The sequence below is a fragment of the Lepidochelys kempii genome, chromosome 3 (genome assembly GCF_965140265.1).
Source record: "Lepidochelys kempii isolate rLepKem1 chromosome 3, rLepKem1.hap2, whole genome shotgun sequence".
Classification (NCBI taxonomy): Eukaryota; Metazoa; Chordata; order Testudines; family Cheloniidae; genus Lepidochelys; species Lepidochelys kempii.
Genome location: NC_133258.1, coordinates 85,470,235 through 85,491,139, shown reverse-complemented (window position 1 = coordinate 85,491,139; position 20,905 = coordinate 85,470,235). Strand labels below are relative to the sequence as shown.

The window sequence follows — 20,905 nt, the reverse complement described above, 5'->3', positions numbered from 1 at the left end:
ATCTTTTTTTAAAAAAAACTAAGCTTAACAATTACTCTGTCAATAATATTGTTTATAATAAAATATATTTTACTTATTAAATCTCCAAGATTTATGTGTGTGGTCATTGAAGGACCACACCAAGCTTTCACTGAAATCGGTGGTGGTTTTGTTGTTGACTTCAGCATGAGCAGGATCAAGCCCACACTGTCCCTTCAAAAATGTATTGATATTATGAAGCTTATTTTCTTTTTTCCCATTTTTAGATATGACCCTGATATTATGTTAGGATATGAAGTCCAAATGCATTCGTGGGGTTACCTCTTACAGAGGGCTGCTGCACTAAGTGTTGATTTATGCCAGATGATCTCTCGTGTACCAGGTGGGTTATATTATAGACTATAACACAGCCCCTGCTGATATCATTAGGTAAAAGGTAATATGCTTTTAATTTTTTCTTTTTTTTTTGGTGGATATCTGCACTTATGCGGGTATATAGGTGCAACCACAGATGTTAAAAAAAATTAGGAAGTTTTCTTCAGTGATGGTTTATTTATTTTATTTTTATGTTGCATAGGTTTTGGCCCCAAAGATGGGGGGAGATTAGGGAATAGCTATTCAGATAAAGCGCCTCCTGCAAACCTGTGTCTGTCTGTGTTCTGTGTCCTCCATTATTTGCATGACCCTCTGGCCAGGGTTCTGATTCCATCCGTGTTCCCTTCTTTTCTCCCACCCCTGTGTTTCTTGTTGCCCTCTCTTTTTTGTGGCCAGAGTCCCCAGTAGTCTGTGCTTCTCCAACTAGGACCTACCTCTTCTACTCCTTTGAGGGGAGAGCTGGCAAGTACCCTTTGCCTCCTTCATGGACTCTTCCTTCCCTTTTTTGTAAATTCAGCTAGCAAAAGGAAAGCTGAGCTCTTCCCTCTGCTGCTGCCTTTGACTGAGTCTGGTGCACATGCACACAGTGGTAGCATGTATGTGGGGATTTATTTGCTACACATAGGTTTTCTCTAGGTGCCAGCTGTGGAAGTTCCACAAGTTCCTGCAGATCATCAACTGGGGAGCCTATTGCTGATTAGGACATTAATTATCTTTATTGTGGCAGAAAAATTCATTTCTATGTTGTTAGCGCGTGGTGTGATGCATAGTGAAGAAATATAGAGACTCAGAGACAAGCCAAAAGAGGAGATGTTGATAAAGCCAGTGAGAGAGACTGTGTTATCTGATCAGGCTGACTTTAGGGAAAGCAAATATACTTGAATAAACTCTGTGAAATTTTGATGGTTACAGAAAAAGGTTACAGACTCAAAAATATTAGACATTTTCTAGCTTTGCAGGAGATCCTGCATACAAGTGGACAGAAAAGATTAATTATTGTTACCACTTATATTGCCTTGATTTTCTTTTACAACTGGCCAGGCAAAGGAGAATCATTATTTTGCCTCTCTAAAAGTCTGAAACAATAAAGAAGGTAAAAAGATAGCATGCATTTTGATAATGTGTATAAAAGACTAACTAAGGTTTGTCAGTGGCTTATAGGTTTTATCGATTAGGTTTTATTGATAAAGTTTGTCAATGGGAAATAGATTTTATTCATAGCATTGTTGCTGGTTGAGATGACGCATGAAAGAGTGTGAGCAATTGAATAAGTTGTTGCTTTATGTTCTGTTATTTTATCTGAAGCCCTGCAGGAGTGTACAGATTTTTCTCTTTTGTCTTCTCTATGATCTCATTTGCGTGCTCAAAGTGGAACGCAGTGAATAAATTGTCTCTTGAGAGTTGTTCAAGGGGAAATTTACATCATGGCCACTTGAGGAAATAGATGCTGAAATCTAATAATTGTTATATAGGGTTGTGTACTTTATTCTGCAAAATGTGTTGTCTCTTCTTTGTTAATAGGATACCGTATAGGAGCATCTTTGATAAATTAATAGTGTGGGACAGAGTTGTGCAGCAAACAAATAAAAATGGGGTAGGCACACATACAGAATTGTGGGGGAAATGTCCCAGAATGCTCTTTGCTCTGTTATGCTAATTTAAAAGGCCAGATGGAGCTGATACAATTTGGAGAAATAGTTCTAAAAATATAAAATATTTTTTAAAATGTATCATAGAGTATAGTCACTGTAATGTTTCATGTTGGGATATTAAATAATGTATGATGCACTTTCAAAACATCCCAATAAACTTTAGAAAAAAATTCCCAGAACTATGGCCCTTCCATTTTAGAGCAAAGAGAATGCTAGGAAAGACACCACAAGCACCCTCTGCTCTTCTGTGATGCTGCAAAGACTCAAAAGAATTGAGAGTAAGGAAGTCCTCTTTCCCTTTCTGCCCATGTATACAGTGTTGTTTTAGCCATGTCGGTCTCAGGATATTAGAGAGACAAGGTGGGTAAGGTAATATCTTGAATCGTCCCTCAGAATATATACCAACTACTTATGCCAAACTGTCTGTTTGATCTTGTATTTAGCTGTGACACTGAGTACCTTTCCAAGACCTGAGGAAGAGCTCTGTGTAGTTTGAAAGCTTGTCTCTCTCACCATCAGAAGTTGGTCTGAAGGAACAGAAATGGACACCATGGGGAGTCAAGCATGCGGGTTTATTACGCATAGCGCTGGTGGAGTGTCACTTTGTTTATTAGGCTCAGTGAGACAGTGCTAAACAGTTGATTACAATAGACTATATAGGGTGCTCATGGGTGGAGAGAAGCGACAGGGTTGGAGTTCCCGAGCCCCTGGGTAGGTTCTAGCAGCAAGACAAGATTAGCACAATAAACCAATAGTCTAAAAGATTAAATAATGGCTCCGCCCAGAGCTCAGGTTAACATGTTGCTAATACACAGGTGTTTTCCCTCAAACTTTTCCTATTGCAGTGTGTAGGTTAAATCCTGATTTTGGGGTCCATAGGAATGAGGTAGCTCTTCCGGTTGTCCAACAGGTGCATTCCTGGGGGTTTAAAACACAAACACAGTGAAAAGTACACAGCAAATAGCAATTGTTTTAGTTTTAGGGTTCACCATTGTGTTTCTGAGAACTAGAGTTGGCATCTGTGAAGGAGAATACATCCGTGGAAGGGGGGATGTCATATCTCATACTGACATGTTAGGCCTCTCCCTGAACTATGGTTGGCATTTGGGGAGGGTGTTGGCGATCTCCTTTCTGCACCAGGGAGTAGACTTTGAGGCTCTTATCAGTGCTTTGTATGTCTGTAACTGATGATATGAACACCCAATTACTGCTCCGCATCTGGAGTTCTGTTGACTCCACTTATCTAGTTGAAACAAAGCAAGGTTGTCTCCTGTTTACCCAGTTTTTCTTTAGCCATATATTGTCCATTATTAGCTAGGCCCCAGGCCTCAGACCAAGCTGTGGAATTTGGGCCTATGTGAAAAGTCCTTAACAGAGACTGTGGTTAAGATCTCCCATACATATTAATGGCTTTTTGGCCCTTCGTGGTCCAATAACAAATATTACCTCACCCACTTTGGCTTTCTCCCTATGATAAAGTGATGCCTAAAATATCAAGAGTAAAATACTTCTCCCTACAGCTTTGCAATCTTCCTGTCTCTCTTTCCCTCCCTTCGCGCCAACAAAGTCTTCTGCCTCCTTTCCCACTTTCACAGTGTAAAAGGTTTTGTGTATCCTCCTCTCCCAATCCTCCGCCCAATAGTGCAAAACTTTATCAGAAGGGTAAGCCCTTTAGGATAGGGAGTGTTCCTCCTTTTTATAGGGCAGTATCAAATGCAAATAACATTTCAGCAACTCTGCTCCAATATATTTCCCTTAAGAATAAAGACTTGCAGTGGACAGTTCAATAAAACTAGACCAAGCTGTCGTCTCAAATGGGCATACATACCAGAGGAAAAATTAAGGGGACATGAGTTTGGTTTAAATATTTTTGGTTTTTTTGGTAACTAAAAATCTTATTTAATGAGTAATAAGAATATATATGTGTATATATGTATATATATGTATATATATATGTATATATATATATATTTTTTTTTACCTACACATGATCAGGTTTTGAATTCCAGTTCTGCTACTACACATTTTAAATGCATTCAAGCTGTTTTCCCAGGAAGCTCCTAGAACTTCTCAGAGAAGTAGCTTGAAGTAATGTTGACTATATTATAAGTTGTCTAAATGTATCCTCTTTTCATTACATTAGATGATAAGAAAGAGAACAGATTTGCAGCTGAGCAAGATGAATATGGGTCAGATACAATGAGTGAAATAAATATTGTTGGACGAATTATCCTAAATCTTTGGCGAATGATGAGAAATGAGGTAAAGTAAAATAAGTTAAAAATATATGTTGAAAATAGTTTAGAAGAGAGAGAAATTGGTTTTTAATTATTTTTAATCCTAAACTTTTAAGGAATCATTTGTTGAGAAATTTTATGAAGGGACTTGTGCTATAGTATTTTGTTGTACAGCTTTTTTATCCCTTTTTAGACAGATAATGTTATTTTCAGAAACAGACATATAATGTGTTTTGAAATGTTGAAGGGAAATTATTCTAGTGAAATGTAAAATACTGAAGTCCTTGCCTTTTGATTTTCACTAATGTTTCTTAACTTTTTATTTTCATTCTTTTTTCATACTTTACTTTGTATTCGTTTTACTTCTTTGTGTCCAAGATGTGTCTCGAGAACAGCTTACTTGTCCCTAGCAAGATAGCTAGTATAGTACTTTTACTAAAAGAAATATTTGAAGCCTATGGAACTGTTTTGAGCTATCGTATCCCATCACTTTTTTGCTGTTCTGTTACATTGTGTTTAACCTTCTCATTAGGTCCCTCTTGTAACCCACTCCTGGGCAAGTTCTAATTTGGTAATTGCAGTCTATTTAGCACCTGTACTTTCATTTGGAGAAAGATATTCTTCCCTTTCTGTCATGAACAGTTGTGTTGTTTCAGTGGACTGTTAAACATTTGCTATGATTTTACCTACTAGGTAACTGCATGTTAGTGATGATAAATTCCTATTTGTGGTTCATAATCTATTGCTAAAGTGTGTGAAGAGCTTTAGGAGTCTTCTGAAAGGAAGGTATTATAAAAATATAAGATCATTATCAAGTCTTTTGTATTTTTCTAGGTGACTCTAACTAACTACACATTTGAAAATGTGGGTTTTCATGTTCTTCATCAGCGTTTTCCTCTGTTTACCTCTCGAGTTTTGTCTGATTGGTTTGACAACAAGGCAGATATCTACAGGTAATGAATGATCTAATGATCCATTGCTATGAGAATATTTTTAAGCAAGATTCACAATTTAGTGTGGTATGGCTTTCCTATATTTATAAAAAAGCAACTATGGAAAAAACAAGACAAGATTGTGAGCTGCAGCTTTGAGATATGTGAATAGGCATGATATGCTGTATTAAAGTCTTTCATTACTTCCTGTAGAGCACTTAACTTAGCATACAGTGTTTATCAAAGGTTTCAGAGTAACAGCCGTGTTAGTCTGTATTCACAAAAAGAAAAGGAGTACTTGTGGCACCTTAGAGACTAACCAATTTATTTGAGCATAAGCTTTCGTGAGCTACAGCTCACTTCATTGGATGCATACTGTGGAAAATACAGAAGATGTTTTTATACACACAGACCATGAAAAAATGGGTGTTTATCACTACAAAAGGTTTTCTCTCCCCCCACCCCACTCTCCTGCTGGTAATAGCTTATGGACTTCTAATGAGCTGTCCCTACTATCCAGCTTTCATTGTTGTGACATTACCTAGGGTACAATCTGGATCATTGAACAACTGTGTCCCCTTAATTCTCTAACCTGGGGTGCCTTTTATACTGCTTTGCTGTCAGAATATCCACTCATGGTCTGCTCACACAGCCTATAGCATGCAAATTCACTCCCAGCTAAATACATGAGCACTGTGACCAGTCACTCATGGATAAGGCTACCTTTTAGTCATGGGTATTTTTAGTAAAAGTCATGGACAGGTCACAGGCAGGCAGTAAACACAAATTCACAGCACGTGACCTGTCCATGACTTCTACTATATACCCCTAACTAAATCTTGGGGGGGGAGGGGGTTGGCCCGGGGGCGCTGTGGGTGATGGGAGTGGGTGGTGGGGTGGCAGGGCCAGCAGGCTCCCTACCTGACTCCGCGCCTCCCCGAAAGTGAGGACATCCCCTTCACTCAGCTCCTAGGCAGAGGCATGGCCAGGCAGCTCTGTGCACTACCTCCGTCCAGAGCTGTGGCTTCACAGCTCCCATTGGCCGGGAACCAAAGCCAAAGGGAGCTGTGGGGACAGCACCTGCAGATGGAGGTAGCGTGCAGAGCTGCCTGGCCACGTCTCTGCCTAGGAGCTGAGCGAGGGGAATGTTGCAGCTTCTGGGAGACCCCCAGGTAAGCGCCGCCCAGAGCCCACCTCACTGCGTCCCGTGCCCTGCCTCCCTGCCCCTTCCCACACCCAAACTCCTGCTGCTTGGGGGTGGGGGGAGCGGTGGCCTGAGACTGCCCCAGCAGCTGCCAGTGCGACTGGCATGGGGCTGCCTGAGCTGCCCCCAGGCGAAGCACACTGGCCGCTGCAGAAGTCATGGAATTCCATGACCTCCGTGACAAACTCACAGCCTTACTCATGAATTACATATAGGGCGACACCTGCAAATTCTTACTCTCGGCCTTGTTCTCCAGAAATGTGCATCTTGTATTGTCCAGTACACTACTGAACAATGCAGACTCATAGATAGTGCATCCTTTTGTCAAAGGAAAATGATACCAGCCTTGTTATCCCAAATGGAGTTTCCCACATACACAAATCCAAACACACTGATTAAGATAAAATAAGCTTACTAATTACAGAAAGATAGATTTTAAATGATTACAAGTGATGATGCATAAAAGTCAGGATGTGTTACAAAAGAAAATAAAAGAGTAAAATGCAAGCTAGTACCTAACTTAATGAGCTAAATGTACTAAAAAGCAAAGGTTTTCCGCACCATATGCTGCAATAAATTTCACAGGCTGGGTCTCCTTTCAGTCTGGGACTCCCCTACCCCAACCACTTAGTTCAGTTCTTTGAGAGTCATTGATGTCATGAGCAGAGATGAAGGAGGAGAGAAGCCATTTGTGTTCTGTGTGTCCTCCATTCTTATACCCTTACCCCCCGCTGGGGTGCAGGCGACAAGTTTCCTGTGGACGTGAGGGTTGAACGATCCCTGTGATGAAATGTAAATTTCTTATTCACACCTTCCTGTTGCTGGAGAATGACTGCTTAAGCACAGTTCTTTAACACCTGACTGGGGTGTCAGAGTGCCTTTTGTCTCTGAAAAACTGGTTTGGGCCTGCTTTTCTTAATCTTGGACCATGTTATAACAGTGCTATACAGCAGATTCTTATAGCTTCACATACAATGTTGATACACATATTTTACCAGGGCAATAATGTTCAGCAGATTATGAGTTTTCAAATGATACTAGGTATACTTTATACAAAATTTATCATAGTTTTGTAAAAGTACTGATCTTTATAATATGGATTGTCACAATTGTCTGCTACAGTTGAGTATAATATTTGACAGAGTATACCAATCAAGGAGGGATTTGATAAATCTAAATAAAAAGCAGTACTATACAGTATTTAGGATCTTAGGGCAGGGACTACATCTTATAGGTTTGTACAGCACCTAGCACAATAGAGCCTCTATCTTTTGATTGGGACCTTTTGCCACAATTAACATAAACAACTAATAATTCTTTGAGTTGTGTTCCAATGAGTGCTCCAATTCAGGTGTGCATGCACCTCTTGAGCCTTTGATTGGAAATTTTTAGTTATCAGTGTCCAATCAGTCTGCACTTGTGCTCAATTCCCCCTCATGACCAGGCAAACCTCCCTCAGTTCCTTCTCAACCACCTCAGCCTGAGACAGAGCCCTAGTAAGTTCACCTGTATCATGCCTTGGCTTTTCTAATAGTTCTATAGTTAAGATAGTTTTTATAGTTAGTTGTTAGTATAGTTATAATCAGTTAGTTAGATAAGTATTGAGAGGCTTGTTTTACTCCTCTCTTTCCTCTTGGGGAGACCTTTTTTTTTTTTTCCTGGCAGGTTTCAAACATTGCCTTTCCTGCCAAGAGGCTATATCTATAAGCGATAGCCACTCTAAGTGTATTGCTTGGGGGAGTCCCATGTCTCCCTAAAGTGCAACTTCTGCGTGGCCCTCAAGTCAAGGGCAAAGAAAAACAGGGATATTAAACTCAGACTGCTAATGATGGAACGTTCCCTTCAGCCAGTTTCTGAATCAGGTCAGGAGACCCACCCCCATACATCTGTCTCCAGTCAGATCCAGCGCTCCTCCTACCTCAGTGCAGGCTTCCCCTAAAAAAGGGAAGACTTAGGAGGTTTGAAGGAATGCTTCTGAAAAAAGGAGTGTGGACTCTCACCTTAAGGTGTCAGCTCCAAAAAGCCCAGGTCTCCAGCAAGAACTGCAGTCTCTGAGACCTGGACTGCTCAACTCAATACCATTGAGTCAAAGAACTCCTCTTCTGGAACTGGCAATGCTGTGAAGTCCCAGAGTACAAAGGAGAGACGCAGCTTCAGTAGGGCCTCAGTACCTTCGACCAGCAAGAAGGGCAACCATAGACACTTAGGACTGGCACCATCAAGTTCAGCCCAGCCATCAGTTCCTTTGCATTCAGTCCATCCATTGGTACACATGCATACAGCACCGAGCAAGCAACAGTGCCAGATACCATCATTAGTACTGCTGGCTTCAGCAACAGTGGCCTCAGCTACCACGTCAGTACCTATCCCCTACTCAGTACCACAGAAGTTCAGATATACTAAGGACTTCTTGGTAATGGAGGAATTAAAGTCCCTGCTCCTCACTGGTACCAAACAGCTCTCAGTACCAAGACTTCGATCTCCGATCTGTCGTCCTTTGTTACCACTGGAGTCTCCATTTTCTGCACATGCTCCTCCATTGGATGAGATGGAGGAGGATGAAGGAGGCTTCCAGTCATTCATCTCTATTTCTGTTCTGGGTTCTCCAATATATCCCTTCAGGAACCCATTCTCTGAAAGTCATATGGAAGATTGGGCTTGTTATCAAGGGTGGTAGAATCAGCCCTGCATGCCAGCCCCACTCCCCCCCCCCCTCCCAATTGTCATACTGGGACTCTTGAGCTGCCTATTGATGACAATTTGCTAGGCCACCATGACTGTGTCATAGGGAGGCCAGAGTTATACAACCCTCTCCTCCCCAACCAGCTTCTCCTCCCCTCTCCCCCCCCCGGAGGAGAAGTTTGAGGAGCCGGAAGCTAGGGCAGATAAAGAAGCCACCCCTAAAACATCTATTTCATCCTCAACTCCAGATGAGGTGGTTTTGCTTCTGCCATCATCCATGGCCAATGATTTTCAGCAATTTCAAGACCTCATAAAGAGAGCAGCTAACACTGTTCAGATTCCTCTCAAAGAGGTCAAAGATTCACAGTTCACACTGGTGGATATCCTAGTTAGCAACACTCCCTAGGGTGGTGTTACCCTTCAATGAGACACTCCTAAATCAGGTTAAGACGTTGTGGCAGACACCTGCCACTATTCCGCCCAAGTATAAAAGGGCAGATAAAAGTATCATGTCTCCCTAAGGATTCTGACATTTTATTCTCCCACTCGCCACCTAACTCCATAGTGGTCGATGCGGGTGAGTGGAGTAGGCAGCACATCTCTAAGTCTACCCCTTATGACAGGGACCAGAATGCATGAGCAACCCTGCAGTTCAGGATCACAAATTATCAGGCAGTCATGTTACAAATTCTAACAGATTCATTGAGCATCTTCCACAAGAATATAGGGAGCAATTCGAGCCTGTCATCTCAGAGGCCTAATTGATCACCAGAACTGCTTTTCAAGCATCCTTAGATGCTGCACACGGTGCTATCTGATCCATCTCTACGGTGGTGGTGATGTGCAGAGTATCATGGCTCCATCTTGTCGGGTTTCCGAGAGACGTGCAGAACACCCTGGAGAACCTCCCCTTCTACGGTCATAAACTGTTCTTGGAAACCCAGATGAGTCCTTGATCACTCTAAATGACTGTAGGGCTACTTTGTGGTCCCTGAGAATATATACACCTACAAATAAGAAAAGGTTTAGTGCATCACAGAGTGCCCAGAGATCACGTCCTGCTCAGTTTTCCAGGTTTCATAGATCTACTGAACTCCCCCCCCCCCCCCAAAAGAGACATCAATTTGAAAGAAAGAGAGCCACCCTACCGCCCTCCATAGCCACCCAGCCATCTTTGAAGTAACAGTTTTGATGGGTTGGTCAAGGTTTCAAATCTTCCCACACCTCTGGATTTACAGATTTGCCCATTAGCCCACTATTCACACTTTGGAGACTACCTTGCCTATTTCCAACATGCTTGGAAGAGGATCGCTACAGACAAATGGGTCATAGCTGTCATAACAATAGGCTATACCATCCATTTTATGTCACTCCCACTGCTTCCATCTCCCCTTCCTCATCTCTCTTCAGGGACCCCTCTCCGGAGCTTTTATTGAGACAAGAATTGAATTCTCTCCGTTGATTAGCAGCAATAGAGATGGTTCCTCCTCCTCCTCCTCCTCACAAGGGCAAGGGATTTTATTCAAATAAATTCCTTGTGCCAAAGGAGGATGGGAGAGTGGAGACCATTCTTTGATCTAAGACTTCTAAACGAGTTCAGAAAGTATCAAAAGTTCAGAATGGTGACTCTGGGAGCTATAATTCCTTCACTAGAGAAAGGGGATGGCTTTTCCGCCTTTGACCTACAAGAGGCCTATTTCCATATATGATACACCCATTGCAAAGAAAACATCTATGCTTCGCTGTAGGCCAGGATCATTTATCGTACCAAGTGCTTCCCTTCAGCTTTTCCTCGGCCCCCAATTGTGTTCTCAAAGGTCCCAGCAATAGAGGCTGCTTACCTCTGACAAGAAGCAATCCTAGTCTTCCCATACCTCAATGACTGGCTACTCAAGGGTCATGCCTACAAAGCAGTGCTGTCTGCCACGTACTCTGTTCCAGGAGTTAGGTCTCCAGTTAAATGTTAAAAAGTCCACATTAACCTTGTCTTCAGCTCCTGGGACAATGGCAGCTTTCACTTTTGTGACCAATAATGCAAGACTACACCTCCACTGCTTCCATTGTTGTCTCCCCTATTTTCCAATCAGGGACAGCTTGGTGAGGTGATGGTTCCTCTATAAATGAGGAACTCCTTAGATTGGTGGGAGGATCAACTCAACATCTGTGCAGGCATTCCTTTCTGTTGCCCAGCCCCATCAATCACTTTAACAACAGATGCATCATTTTGAAGTGAGGGCCCCACCTCAATACCTTCACAACTCAGGGCAGATTGACAGCTCAAGAAATCAGGCTCCACATCAATCTGCTAGAGCTCAGGGCTGTTAGGAATGCTTGCATATTTGCTCATCCATCGTCTTCTAGGTTTATTAAGGGTTTGGGAAATCTCTGTCTGCAGATTAGAACCCTATCCTGATGTGGGACTTCAACCTGATATTCAATTACCTTATGAACCTCTATTTGAACCTGTTCTCTGTTGCATTTATCTGTGAAGACGGCCTTTTTAGTAGCCATCATATTGGCCCATGGGGCCAGGGAAATTGGAGCCTTGTTGGCAGATTCCTCCCTTTAGGGTGAGCTTTAAGCACAAGGTCTCTTTTCGTCCATACCCTAAATTCTTACCAAAGGTTCTTTTGGAGTTCCACCTTAATCAATCTATTCATCTACCAGTGTTTTTCCTGAAGCCACATAGTTCTCTGCAGGAATCCTGGTAACATACCCTCAGTGGTAGAAGGGCATTGGCCTTCTATTTAGATAGGACTAAGCAATTTAAGAAGTCACCTAGGCTCTTTGTTTCCTTCCTGGATCCACGTGGTTCTCGATCTTTACTTAAAGACTGTTGAGATGGCTGTATTATCACTTGTTATGATGCTGCGGGCATTCATTCCTGCAGGCAACATCTACAGCATTACTGAAAAATGTACCAGTATCTGAAATATGTACCTCTACGTGGGCTTCAATACAAAGATTTTTAGAATATTATGCCCTGATCCATGCTGTCAGATATGATGCGGCACATGGTTTTGAAGTATTATCTTCAGTTCTAGACTCTATTCTGAAGCTCCCTCCCTCCATCTGGGGATACTGCTTGGAAGTCACCTGAAGTGGATCACCCATAGGGACACTGCTCAAAGAAGAGGTTACTCACTTTGTGCAATTGCTATTCTTCAAGATGTGTTTCCCTCTGGGTGCTCTACAACCCACCCTCCTTCCACTCTGCTTCAGACTGTTCCTTAAGGGATATTTGGGTGGAGAAGGACCTGAGGCTGGTTCACCCCTGCACTGCTATATAGCCTTGGTATCCAGCATGCCAGGTCAAACGGATACTGCTAACTTGAATTTTCCAATCAAGGGCTTGAGAAGTGCGTGCACAACTGAAGTGGATCACCCATAGGGGTACACAACTTGAACTGTAGTTACTGCACAAAGTGTGTAACCTCCTCTTAATATTAGAGTACTGATTTGAATGTATTCCATGGTTTCAGAGTAACAGCCGTGTTAGTCTGTATTCGCAAAAAGAAAAGGAGTACTTGTGGCACCTTAGAGACTAACCAATTTATTTGAGCATGAGCTTTCGTGAGCTACAGCTCACTTCATCAGATGCATACCGTGGAAACTGCAGCAGACTTTATATACACACAGAGATCATGAAACAACACCTCCTCCCACCCCACTGTCCTGCTGGTAATAGCTTATCTAAAGTGACCATCAAGTTGGGCCATTTCCAGCACAAATCCAGGTTTTCTCACCCTCCACCCCCCCCACACACAAACTCACTCTCCTGCTGGTAATAGCAAATCCAAAGTGACAACTCTCTACACAATGTGCATGATAATCAAGGTGGGCCATTTCCTGCACAAATCCAGGTTCTCTCACCCCCTCCCCCCCCTCCAAAACACAGACACACACAAACTCACTATCCTGCTGGTAATAGCTCATCCGAAGTGACCACTCTCCCTACAATGTGCATGGTAATCAAGGTGGGCCATGTCCAGCACAAATCCAGGCTTTCTCACCCACCCCCCCTTTTCCCGGGGACACACACACACACAAACTCACTGTCCTGCTGGCAATAGCTCATCCAAACTGACCACTCTCCCAGTTTAAATCCAAGTTTAACCAGAACGTCTGGGGGGGTCGGGGGGGAGGAAAAAACAAGGGGAAATAGGCTACCTTGCATAATGACTTAGCCACTCCCAGTCTCTATTTAAGCCTAAATTAATAGTATCCAATTTGCAAATGAATTCCAATTCAGCAGTTTCTCGCTGGAGTCTGGATTTGAAGTTTTTTTGTTTTAAGATAGCGACCTTCATGTCTGTGATTGCGTGACCAGAGAGATTGAAGTGTTCTCCGACTGGTTTATGAATGTTATAATTCTTGACATCTGATTTGTGTCCATTTATTCTTTTACGTAGAGACTGTCCAGTTTGACCAATGTAAATGGCAGAGGGGCATTGCTGGCACATGATGGCATATATCACATTGGTGGATGTGCAGGTGAACGAGCCTCTGATAGTGTGGCTGATGTTATTAGGCCCTGTGATGGTGTCCCCTGAATAGATATGTGGGCACAGTTGGCAACGGGCTTTGTTGCAAGGATAGGTTCCTGGGTTAGTGGTTCTGTTGTGTGGTATGTGGTTGTTGGTGAGTATTTGCTTCAGGTTGCGGGGCTGTCTGTAGGCAAGGACTGGCCTGTCTCCCAAGATTTGTGAGAGTGTTGGGTCATCCTTTAGGATAGGTTGTAGATCCTTAATAATGCGTTGGAGGGGTTTTAGTTGGGGGCTGAAGGTGACGGCTAGTGGCGTTCTGTTATTTTCTTTGTTAGGCCTGTCCTGTAGTAGGTAACTTCTGGGAACTCTTCTGGCTCTATCAATCTGTTTCTTCACTTCCGCAGGTGGGTATTGTAATTGTAAGAAAGCTTGACAGAGACCTTGTAGGTGTTTGTCTCTGTCTGAGGGGTTGGAGCAAATACAGTTGTATCGCAGAGCTTGGCTGTAGACGATGGATCATGTGGTGTGGTCAGGGTGAAAGCTGGAGGCATGTAGGTAGGAATAGCGGTCAGTAGGTTTCCGGTATAGGGTGGTGTTTATGTGACCATTGTTTATTAGCACTGTAGTGTCCAGGAAGTGGATCTCTTGTGTGGACTGGACCAGGCTGAGGTTGGTGGTGGGATGGAAGTTGTTGAAATCATGGTGGAATTCCTCAAGGGCTTCTTTTCCATGGGTCCAGATGATGAAGATGTCATCAATATAGCGCAAGTAGAGTAGGGGCTTTAGGGGACGAGAGCTGAGGAAGCGTTGTTCTAAATCAGCCATAAAAATGTTGGCATACTGTGGGGCCATGCGGGTACCCATAGCAGTGCCGCTGATCTGAAGGTATACATTGTCCCCAAATGTAAAATAGTTATGGGTAAGGACAAAGTCACAAAGTTCAGCCACCAGGTTAGCCGTGACATTATCGGGGATAGTGTTCTTGATGGCTTGTAGTCCATCTTTTTGTGGAATGTTGGTGTAGAGGGCTTCTACATCCATAGTGGCCAGGATAGTGTTAACAGGAAGATCACCGATGGATTGAAGTTTCCTCAGGAAGTCAGTGGTGTCTCGAAGGTAGCTGGGAGTGCTGGTAGCGTAGGGCCTGAGGAGGGAGTCTACATAGCCAGACAGTCCTGCTGTCAGGGTGCCAATGCCTGAGATGATGGGGCGCCCAGGATTTCCAGGTTTATGGATTTTGGGTAGTAGATAGAATATCCCAGGTCGGGGTTCCAGGGGTGTGTCTGTGCGGATTTGATCTTGTGCTTTTTCAGGAAGTTTCTTGAGCAGATGCTGTAGTTGCTTTTGGTAACTCTCAGTGGGATCATAGGGTAATGGCTTGTAGAAACTGGTGTTGGAGAGCTGCCGAGCAGCCTCTTGTTCATATTCCGACCTATTCATGATGACAACACCACCTCCTTTGTCAGCCTTTTTGATTATGATGTCAGAGTTGTTTCTGAGGCTGTGGATGGCATTGCGTTCCGCATGGCTGAGGTTATGGGGCAAGTGATGCTGCTTTTCCACAATTTCAGCCCGTGCACGTCGGCGGAAGCACTGTATGTAGAAGTCCAGTCTGCTGTTTTGACCTTCAGGAGGAGTCCACCTAGAATCCTTCTTTCTGCAGTGTTGGTAGGGAGGCCTCTGTGGATTAGTATGTTGTTCAGAGGTATTTTGGAAATATTCCTTGAGTCGGAGACGTCGAAAATAGGATTCTAGGTCACCACAGAACTGTATCATGTTCGTGGGGGTGGAGGGGCAGAAGAAGAGGCCCCGAGATAGGACAGCTGCTTCTGCTGGGCTGAGAGTATAGTTGGATAGGTTAACAATATTGCTAGGTGGGTTGAGGGAACCATTGCTGTGGCCCATTGTAGCATGTAGTAGTTTAGAAAGTTTAGTGTCCTTTTTCTTTTGTAGAGAAGCAAAGTGTGCGTTGTAAATGGCTTGTCTAGTTTTAGTAAAATCCAGCCACGAGGAAGTTTGTGTGGAAGGTTGGTTTTTTATGAGAGTATCCATTTTTGAGAGCTCATTCTTAATCTTTCCCTGTTTGCTGTAGAGGATGTTGATCAGGTGATTCCGCAGTTTCTTTGAGAGCGTGTGGCACAAGCTGTCAGCATAGTCTGTGTGGTATGTAGATTGTAATGGATTTTTTACCTTCAGTCCTTGACATACATGTCATGCTTTCTTTAAAGCTTAACTGCATTTTGAGTGGGTGAGAGATGGAAAATTAAACATTTATTTTAAATTGTAAATTAAACTGACAGTAATCTGTAAACATGTAGGGTTGCTTCTACACTATGTGGAGATTGCTAAAACATAGCATCAGTTTGACATCCAGACCTATCAGTTGTGTTGGGGCCTTGAAAACAAAGGTGGTGATAATTAGATTGGTTATGTTGCCTCCTCTTGATTTTCTTTCTCTATGCAAAAAATCTGCATTTATCCAGGCAAAGTCAAGTCTCAAATTCTGTGGTGTAGTTTCTCTTCTCTTTGGGCAGAAAGAAGAATACAGTGTGTATATATAATATTTTTTTAAAGATTTTTATATATATATATATATATAATATATATATATATATATATATAATACACACACACATCTTTTAGAGAATTTGAGACTGTCTTTATGTCAGCAACTTGCAAAACCAAATTCTGCATAAGTCTTAGAATTCATAGGAGTAAGTTTGTGCGCTTCACAATTTTGAAAGAATCATATAAATATGTCTCATGGGAAACCAGGAAACACGTTTTCCCATCTGTAACACCTGGTCAAAGTATACATTTTTTCAGTAAAAAGAACAGCAATCTTTGTACATGATCAAACTTCCTGGCTCCCTGATGTTTATAACCTAGGTGTTTGCTTTCACAGATGGAAAGTGGTTGATCACTACATTAGCCGTGTCCGTGGGAATCTCCAAATGTTAGAACAGCTGGACTTGATTGGTAGAACCAGTGAAATGGCAAGGCTTTTTGGAATTCAGTTCTTGCATGTACTAACAAGAGGCTCACAGGTAAGTTTCAACTTTCCTGATACTTTTTGAATGAAAAATATTGTGTGCAAAGTTTGTTTTGCGCCTTATTTATACTTTGTCTTCAGTTATTTTTTGTTAAATACGGAGGATTACATTGTGCAATACAGTGGTTGAAATATTAAATTAAAGAAAGTCAGGAAATTCAAAAGCAGCGGTAATGTGGCCACATTGAACATTCTGTTTTATAGACATATTGTGTAGTGTTGTCTACAGTTAGTTGCCCAAACATATTCATTCTAAAGGACCTCTTGCTGTTGCTTATAATTACTTTAATGTTACTTTTAGGGCTGAAATTTTCCATGCTTGGCCTTAGACTGAAAATGAAATTTCTGTTAAAAGTTGTTGAGAAAAATGGTTCATCATGCTCAAGAAAGTTGAGAGGACTTTCTTAGATGTGCAGAGGTGTGTGAAATATGTTCAAAATCACATATTCTAATGAGGAAGAGCTCTGCAGAAGCTGAGTTAGATGTACATTGCAGGAACCGTGATTTTACTTAGTGCACATATTGTTCAGGACACAATATTCTATTACTGTCAAGCAAATGTTTCTGGAAGACCTCAGTGAAATGGTTGAATATGTAGTACATGAGGCAGAGGGCCAGATGTTGAACAGTGAAATATCCACTGTATACCTTTCAGCCTAGCTGCTGAATGAGGCAGAGGACCTCTAGGAACAAAATTGTACACAATCATGTAATTAAGAACTGTATTGTAATGTATATATGCTGGGGCAGAGTCAAGCTGGCACAGGCAATTCGAACTTTGGCATTTCCATCACTCTGAGGGCTTGTCTGCACAGGGAGTTTATTGCACACTGAGTTAATCTGCTATTTCTGAATTCTATCCCCTGAGGTTTATCCCAGTCTTGGGAGTTGGTGTTGATGCTTGCTCCCCTTAGCCATGTGTGCTTAGGGGCAGTGTTTGTGGCTTGCAGCCAGTGCTGTGTCTTGGCAGTAATTGTATGAGTGTGGGTTGTTGCTGCCTCAAGATGTGCGTTCCCCAGTTTGGGATTTGCAATTAAAGTTGTGTTTTGGTGATACTTATATAGATCCAGGTTGTTGCCAAGTCAGAATGTGATCCAGTTTGGGGCTTGCACTTCAGGCTGTTCCTGATTGGGCATGAGGGGGCTGAGATGAAGAGTGAGGGGGGTCACCAGGGTACGAGGGTAGGGGCTGGATAGTAATCTCCTCTGCATCCCCTTTAGGCTGTTCTAACTACTTGATGACATTACACTGAGGAGAGTGACCAGGAGGCAGAGAAGGTCTTATTCCAAAAGGCATGGGCAGACCAGCAAGATATGCTGCTGCTGTTCACCACATGGTCCCCTCTAAAGTGCTGCAGGAGTGGAAGACCCGCAGAGGGTTATGAGGATCTTCTTTATAACTCTGCTGGTGGTATTGTTATATCAGTTTGGGCAAGGTAGAAGTAATCAACTTTGTCTCTCTATATTATCTATATGTATTATGTTCCTAAATAAATTAATATCTATTATTATTCTTCGAGTGGTTCTGCATTATCCCTCTTACGGATATTGTTCTGCATCGTGGTGCCTAACAGTAGAACCTTCTCCATGCGGTGTCTTTTAGAGCGCTCATGCGTCCCCTCCTCCTGTCAGCATCTCCAAACATTCTGAAGTCAAGACTATATAAGGAGGTGCAGAGCCCTCTGCCATCTCAGTTCCTTCCAACCACGTGCCAAAGATGCAAGTGAACTGATCCATTTGGATTGGGTGGCCATTTCTCCATCCTTAGTGTCTTGTTAATTGTTTAGTATAGTTTGTGATAAGTATAGATAGGTTAGTTAGTAGCTTGGTTTTGGGTTATGGCTGAACTGAAGAAAAAGAAGAAGCAGGGATTCAAATGGTGTGCTTCGTACCTAGCTATCTTCCTGGGATCAAGCGACCACACTAGGTGCCTCAAGTGCTTGGGAGAGGGCCACTCGCCGTCTGGGTTTTCTGTCTTCCAGACTTTCACATCGAGAGCTTTCATGGAGAGGCGGAACAGGTTGCAGGTGCTTCTCCTTAAAAAGGCGCTTGAGGCTAAACCCGCTGAATCTGGACACTTGTTGGATCCAAGGTTTGAGACCAGTTTCAGATCCTGTGACTTCTTCCAGCAAGTTGAAGCAGTTTCAAATTGCCAGGAAGTCAGAGCCCTCATTGGATTGGGCTCCAGGTCCTGCAGCTTGAGCAGTCAGGTCTTTGATGTTACCGTTGATGGAGAGGGGCAAACCACTTACGATTGAACCAAGAGCCATTTCCTGTGCCATCCAAGTTTTCAGCGGCAGCCTTGACCTCTACTCCAGTTCCAGATCCATCTTTGGATCCGAGGAGGACTTTTACTTTGGTGGGATGTGTACACTGTGCAACTTCAAAGCGTTCCTCGGACCCAACTGAGAAACAGACAGTCTCAAGAAAGAGATAAACTTTGCCAGTTCCTAGATCTGCATTATCTTCACCTAAAAAACAGAGAAGAATAGAGATTAGTCTTTCTCTGGATCAGTTTGTATCTCATCTTCCTAAGACTCCTTAAGGATTTCCATGAAGCACTTTCTTTCCATTTATTTCTGTCCATTTTACGAGGCCGTTGCTGTCTGTGTTCCATAGTGGATCCAAGGCTGGATCTGTATCCAGAAGAGGATAGAGAAAGACTAGAGAGACCTGTTTCCTCATGGTTTGTTCCCCCTTTTGGTCCTCCGTCTGCAGGTATGTTCCTGATTCCCAGTTGCTGGGGAGATTGGCAGTCCTGGACTCCAAGGCTTTTTGTGGGATGTCACACGAATTTAATTATCCTCCATATGGATGGTGAGTGATGTTTCATTTGTAAAGGATACGGCTGCAGAGAAATCCCTAGATCTGCTTCCACCTGATCCGTCTGCATCTTAGACAGTGGTGGCTGATACTCTGTCTGCAGAAGATGATGAGGAGATGGAGATGGTGAGACAGACTACAATGTTGATTTGTCACCAGATGAGCATGTGCTGGGGCTTCTGCCTCTTTCCGTTGTGAGGATGCTCTACAGTTTCATGACCTTATGGATCACATGATGTCCATGTTGAACTTACCTTCAGTAACTGGGGAGGAAAATCCCATCTGGGGTTTTCTTGGGGCTACTTTCAAGAGTAGGATGTCATTACCAAACCACGATTGTCTGCTGCAGCCTTTTAAGACTGTGTGGTCCATTCTTGTCTCTTGCAAGCTATTTCCAAGTAGGCAGACAAATTATATCAGATACCCTCTGAGGGATTTTCATATTTTCACACAGGCCCTGTACTTAATTTGCTGGTGATGGCTGATGCCAGAATCAGGTCAAGGTCTGGACGAGCACATTCTACTCCTGCTGATAGAGAAGGGGAAAATAATGACTCCCTGGGGAGAAAGGTGTTCTCTTCTGCCTACTTTGATATTAAGGTGGCAAATTACTAAGGAGTTAGGCCCCATTATCAATTCCTCCTGTGGGAAAATGACACTCTTTGTGCAGGATTTGCCAGATAACAAAAGGAAATTGGCAAATGCAATTCTAATCAAAGGTCACAATTTGGCAAAGCATACTCCCAGGTCTTAATTTGATGCCTTGGACTCTTCTGCTAGAGTGTTAGCTTCTGCAATTACTCTGAGGAGTCATGCTTGTCTTTGCTCCTCCTCTCTGGTCCAGATGGTGGCTTGGATGCAGGGAAAATCTGATTATCCTGTCTTAGGTTCCATATCTTGTACTTGAAAATATTTAGTGCACTTAAAAACTGAGGGGTTATCTAATTCATCTTTGAAAGTTTATTTGGTGGCTATCTCAGCTTACCATATTTTTTTTGAATGTAGATTGCCATTAGTGCTTGATTTGGTTAAGAAATGTATGAAATAATTATGTAATATGTATGCCCTTTTGAGCAAGCCTGTCCCTCCTTGGGTTGTTAATTTGGTCTAGTGTGTACTCGTGAAACGATCTTTTGAATCCTTAGCTGAGTGGTGTTTGTATTATTTGTCTATTACGACAGCATTCATTATTGCAGTAACGTCAGCCAGAAGGTTGAGTGAATTAAGTGTCTTGATGGCTGAGCCACCTTTTATTTATAGGCAACCATTGATCCACTGGGTCATGGTGTACATGTAAAAGGTCTAGTCTTTTATGTCTTTTCATAAAGATAAGGCGGTTCTGAGGCCTGATCTCATGTTTTTGCCAAGAGTGTTTTCTGAATTTCACATCCATCAGACAATTAATTTGCTGGTATTTTTCCCAAAACTGCATACTAAGAAAGGGAAATCTATTTTACATACTTTGGATGCAAGAAGAGCCCTT

The 20,905-nt window shown here is 42.6% G+C and overlaps 1 protein-coding gene across 3 annotated transcripts in view; it reads left to right on the top strand.

The window, feature by feature from the left end:
* Positions 1 to 20,905, top strand: part of REV3L (REV3 like, DNA directed polymerase zeta catalytic subunit) — a 251,239-nt gene that overhangs the window by 183,160 nt on the left and 47,174 nt on the right. For 2 of the 3 annotated variants that reach the window (XM_073337056.1, XM_073337055.1), the window contains exons 19-22: positions 246 to 361; positions 4,150 to 4,268; positions 5,078 to 5,196; positions 16,454 to 16,595. In XM_073337056.1, the coding sequence (XP_073193157.1) occupies positions 246 to 361; positions 4,150 to 4,268; positions 5,078 to 5,196; positions 16,454 to 16,595 (496 nt within the window). Of the gene's footprint in view, positions 1 to 245; positions 362 to 4,149; positions 4,269 to 5,077; positions 5,197 to 15,640; positions 15,825 to 16,453; positions 16,596 to 20,905 lie in introns of those variants that run through there. The other variant, XM_073337057.1, reaches the window with a different exon arrangement.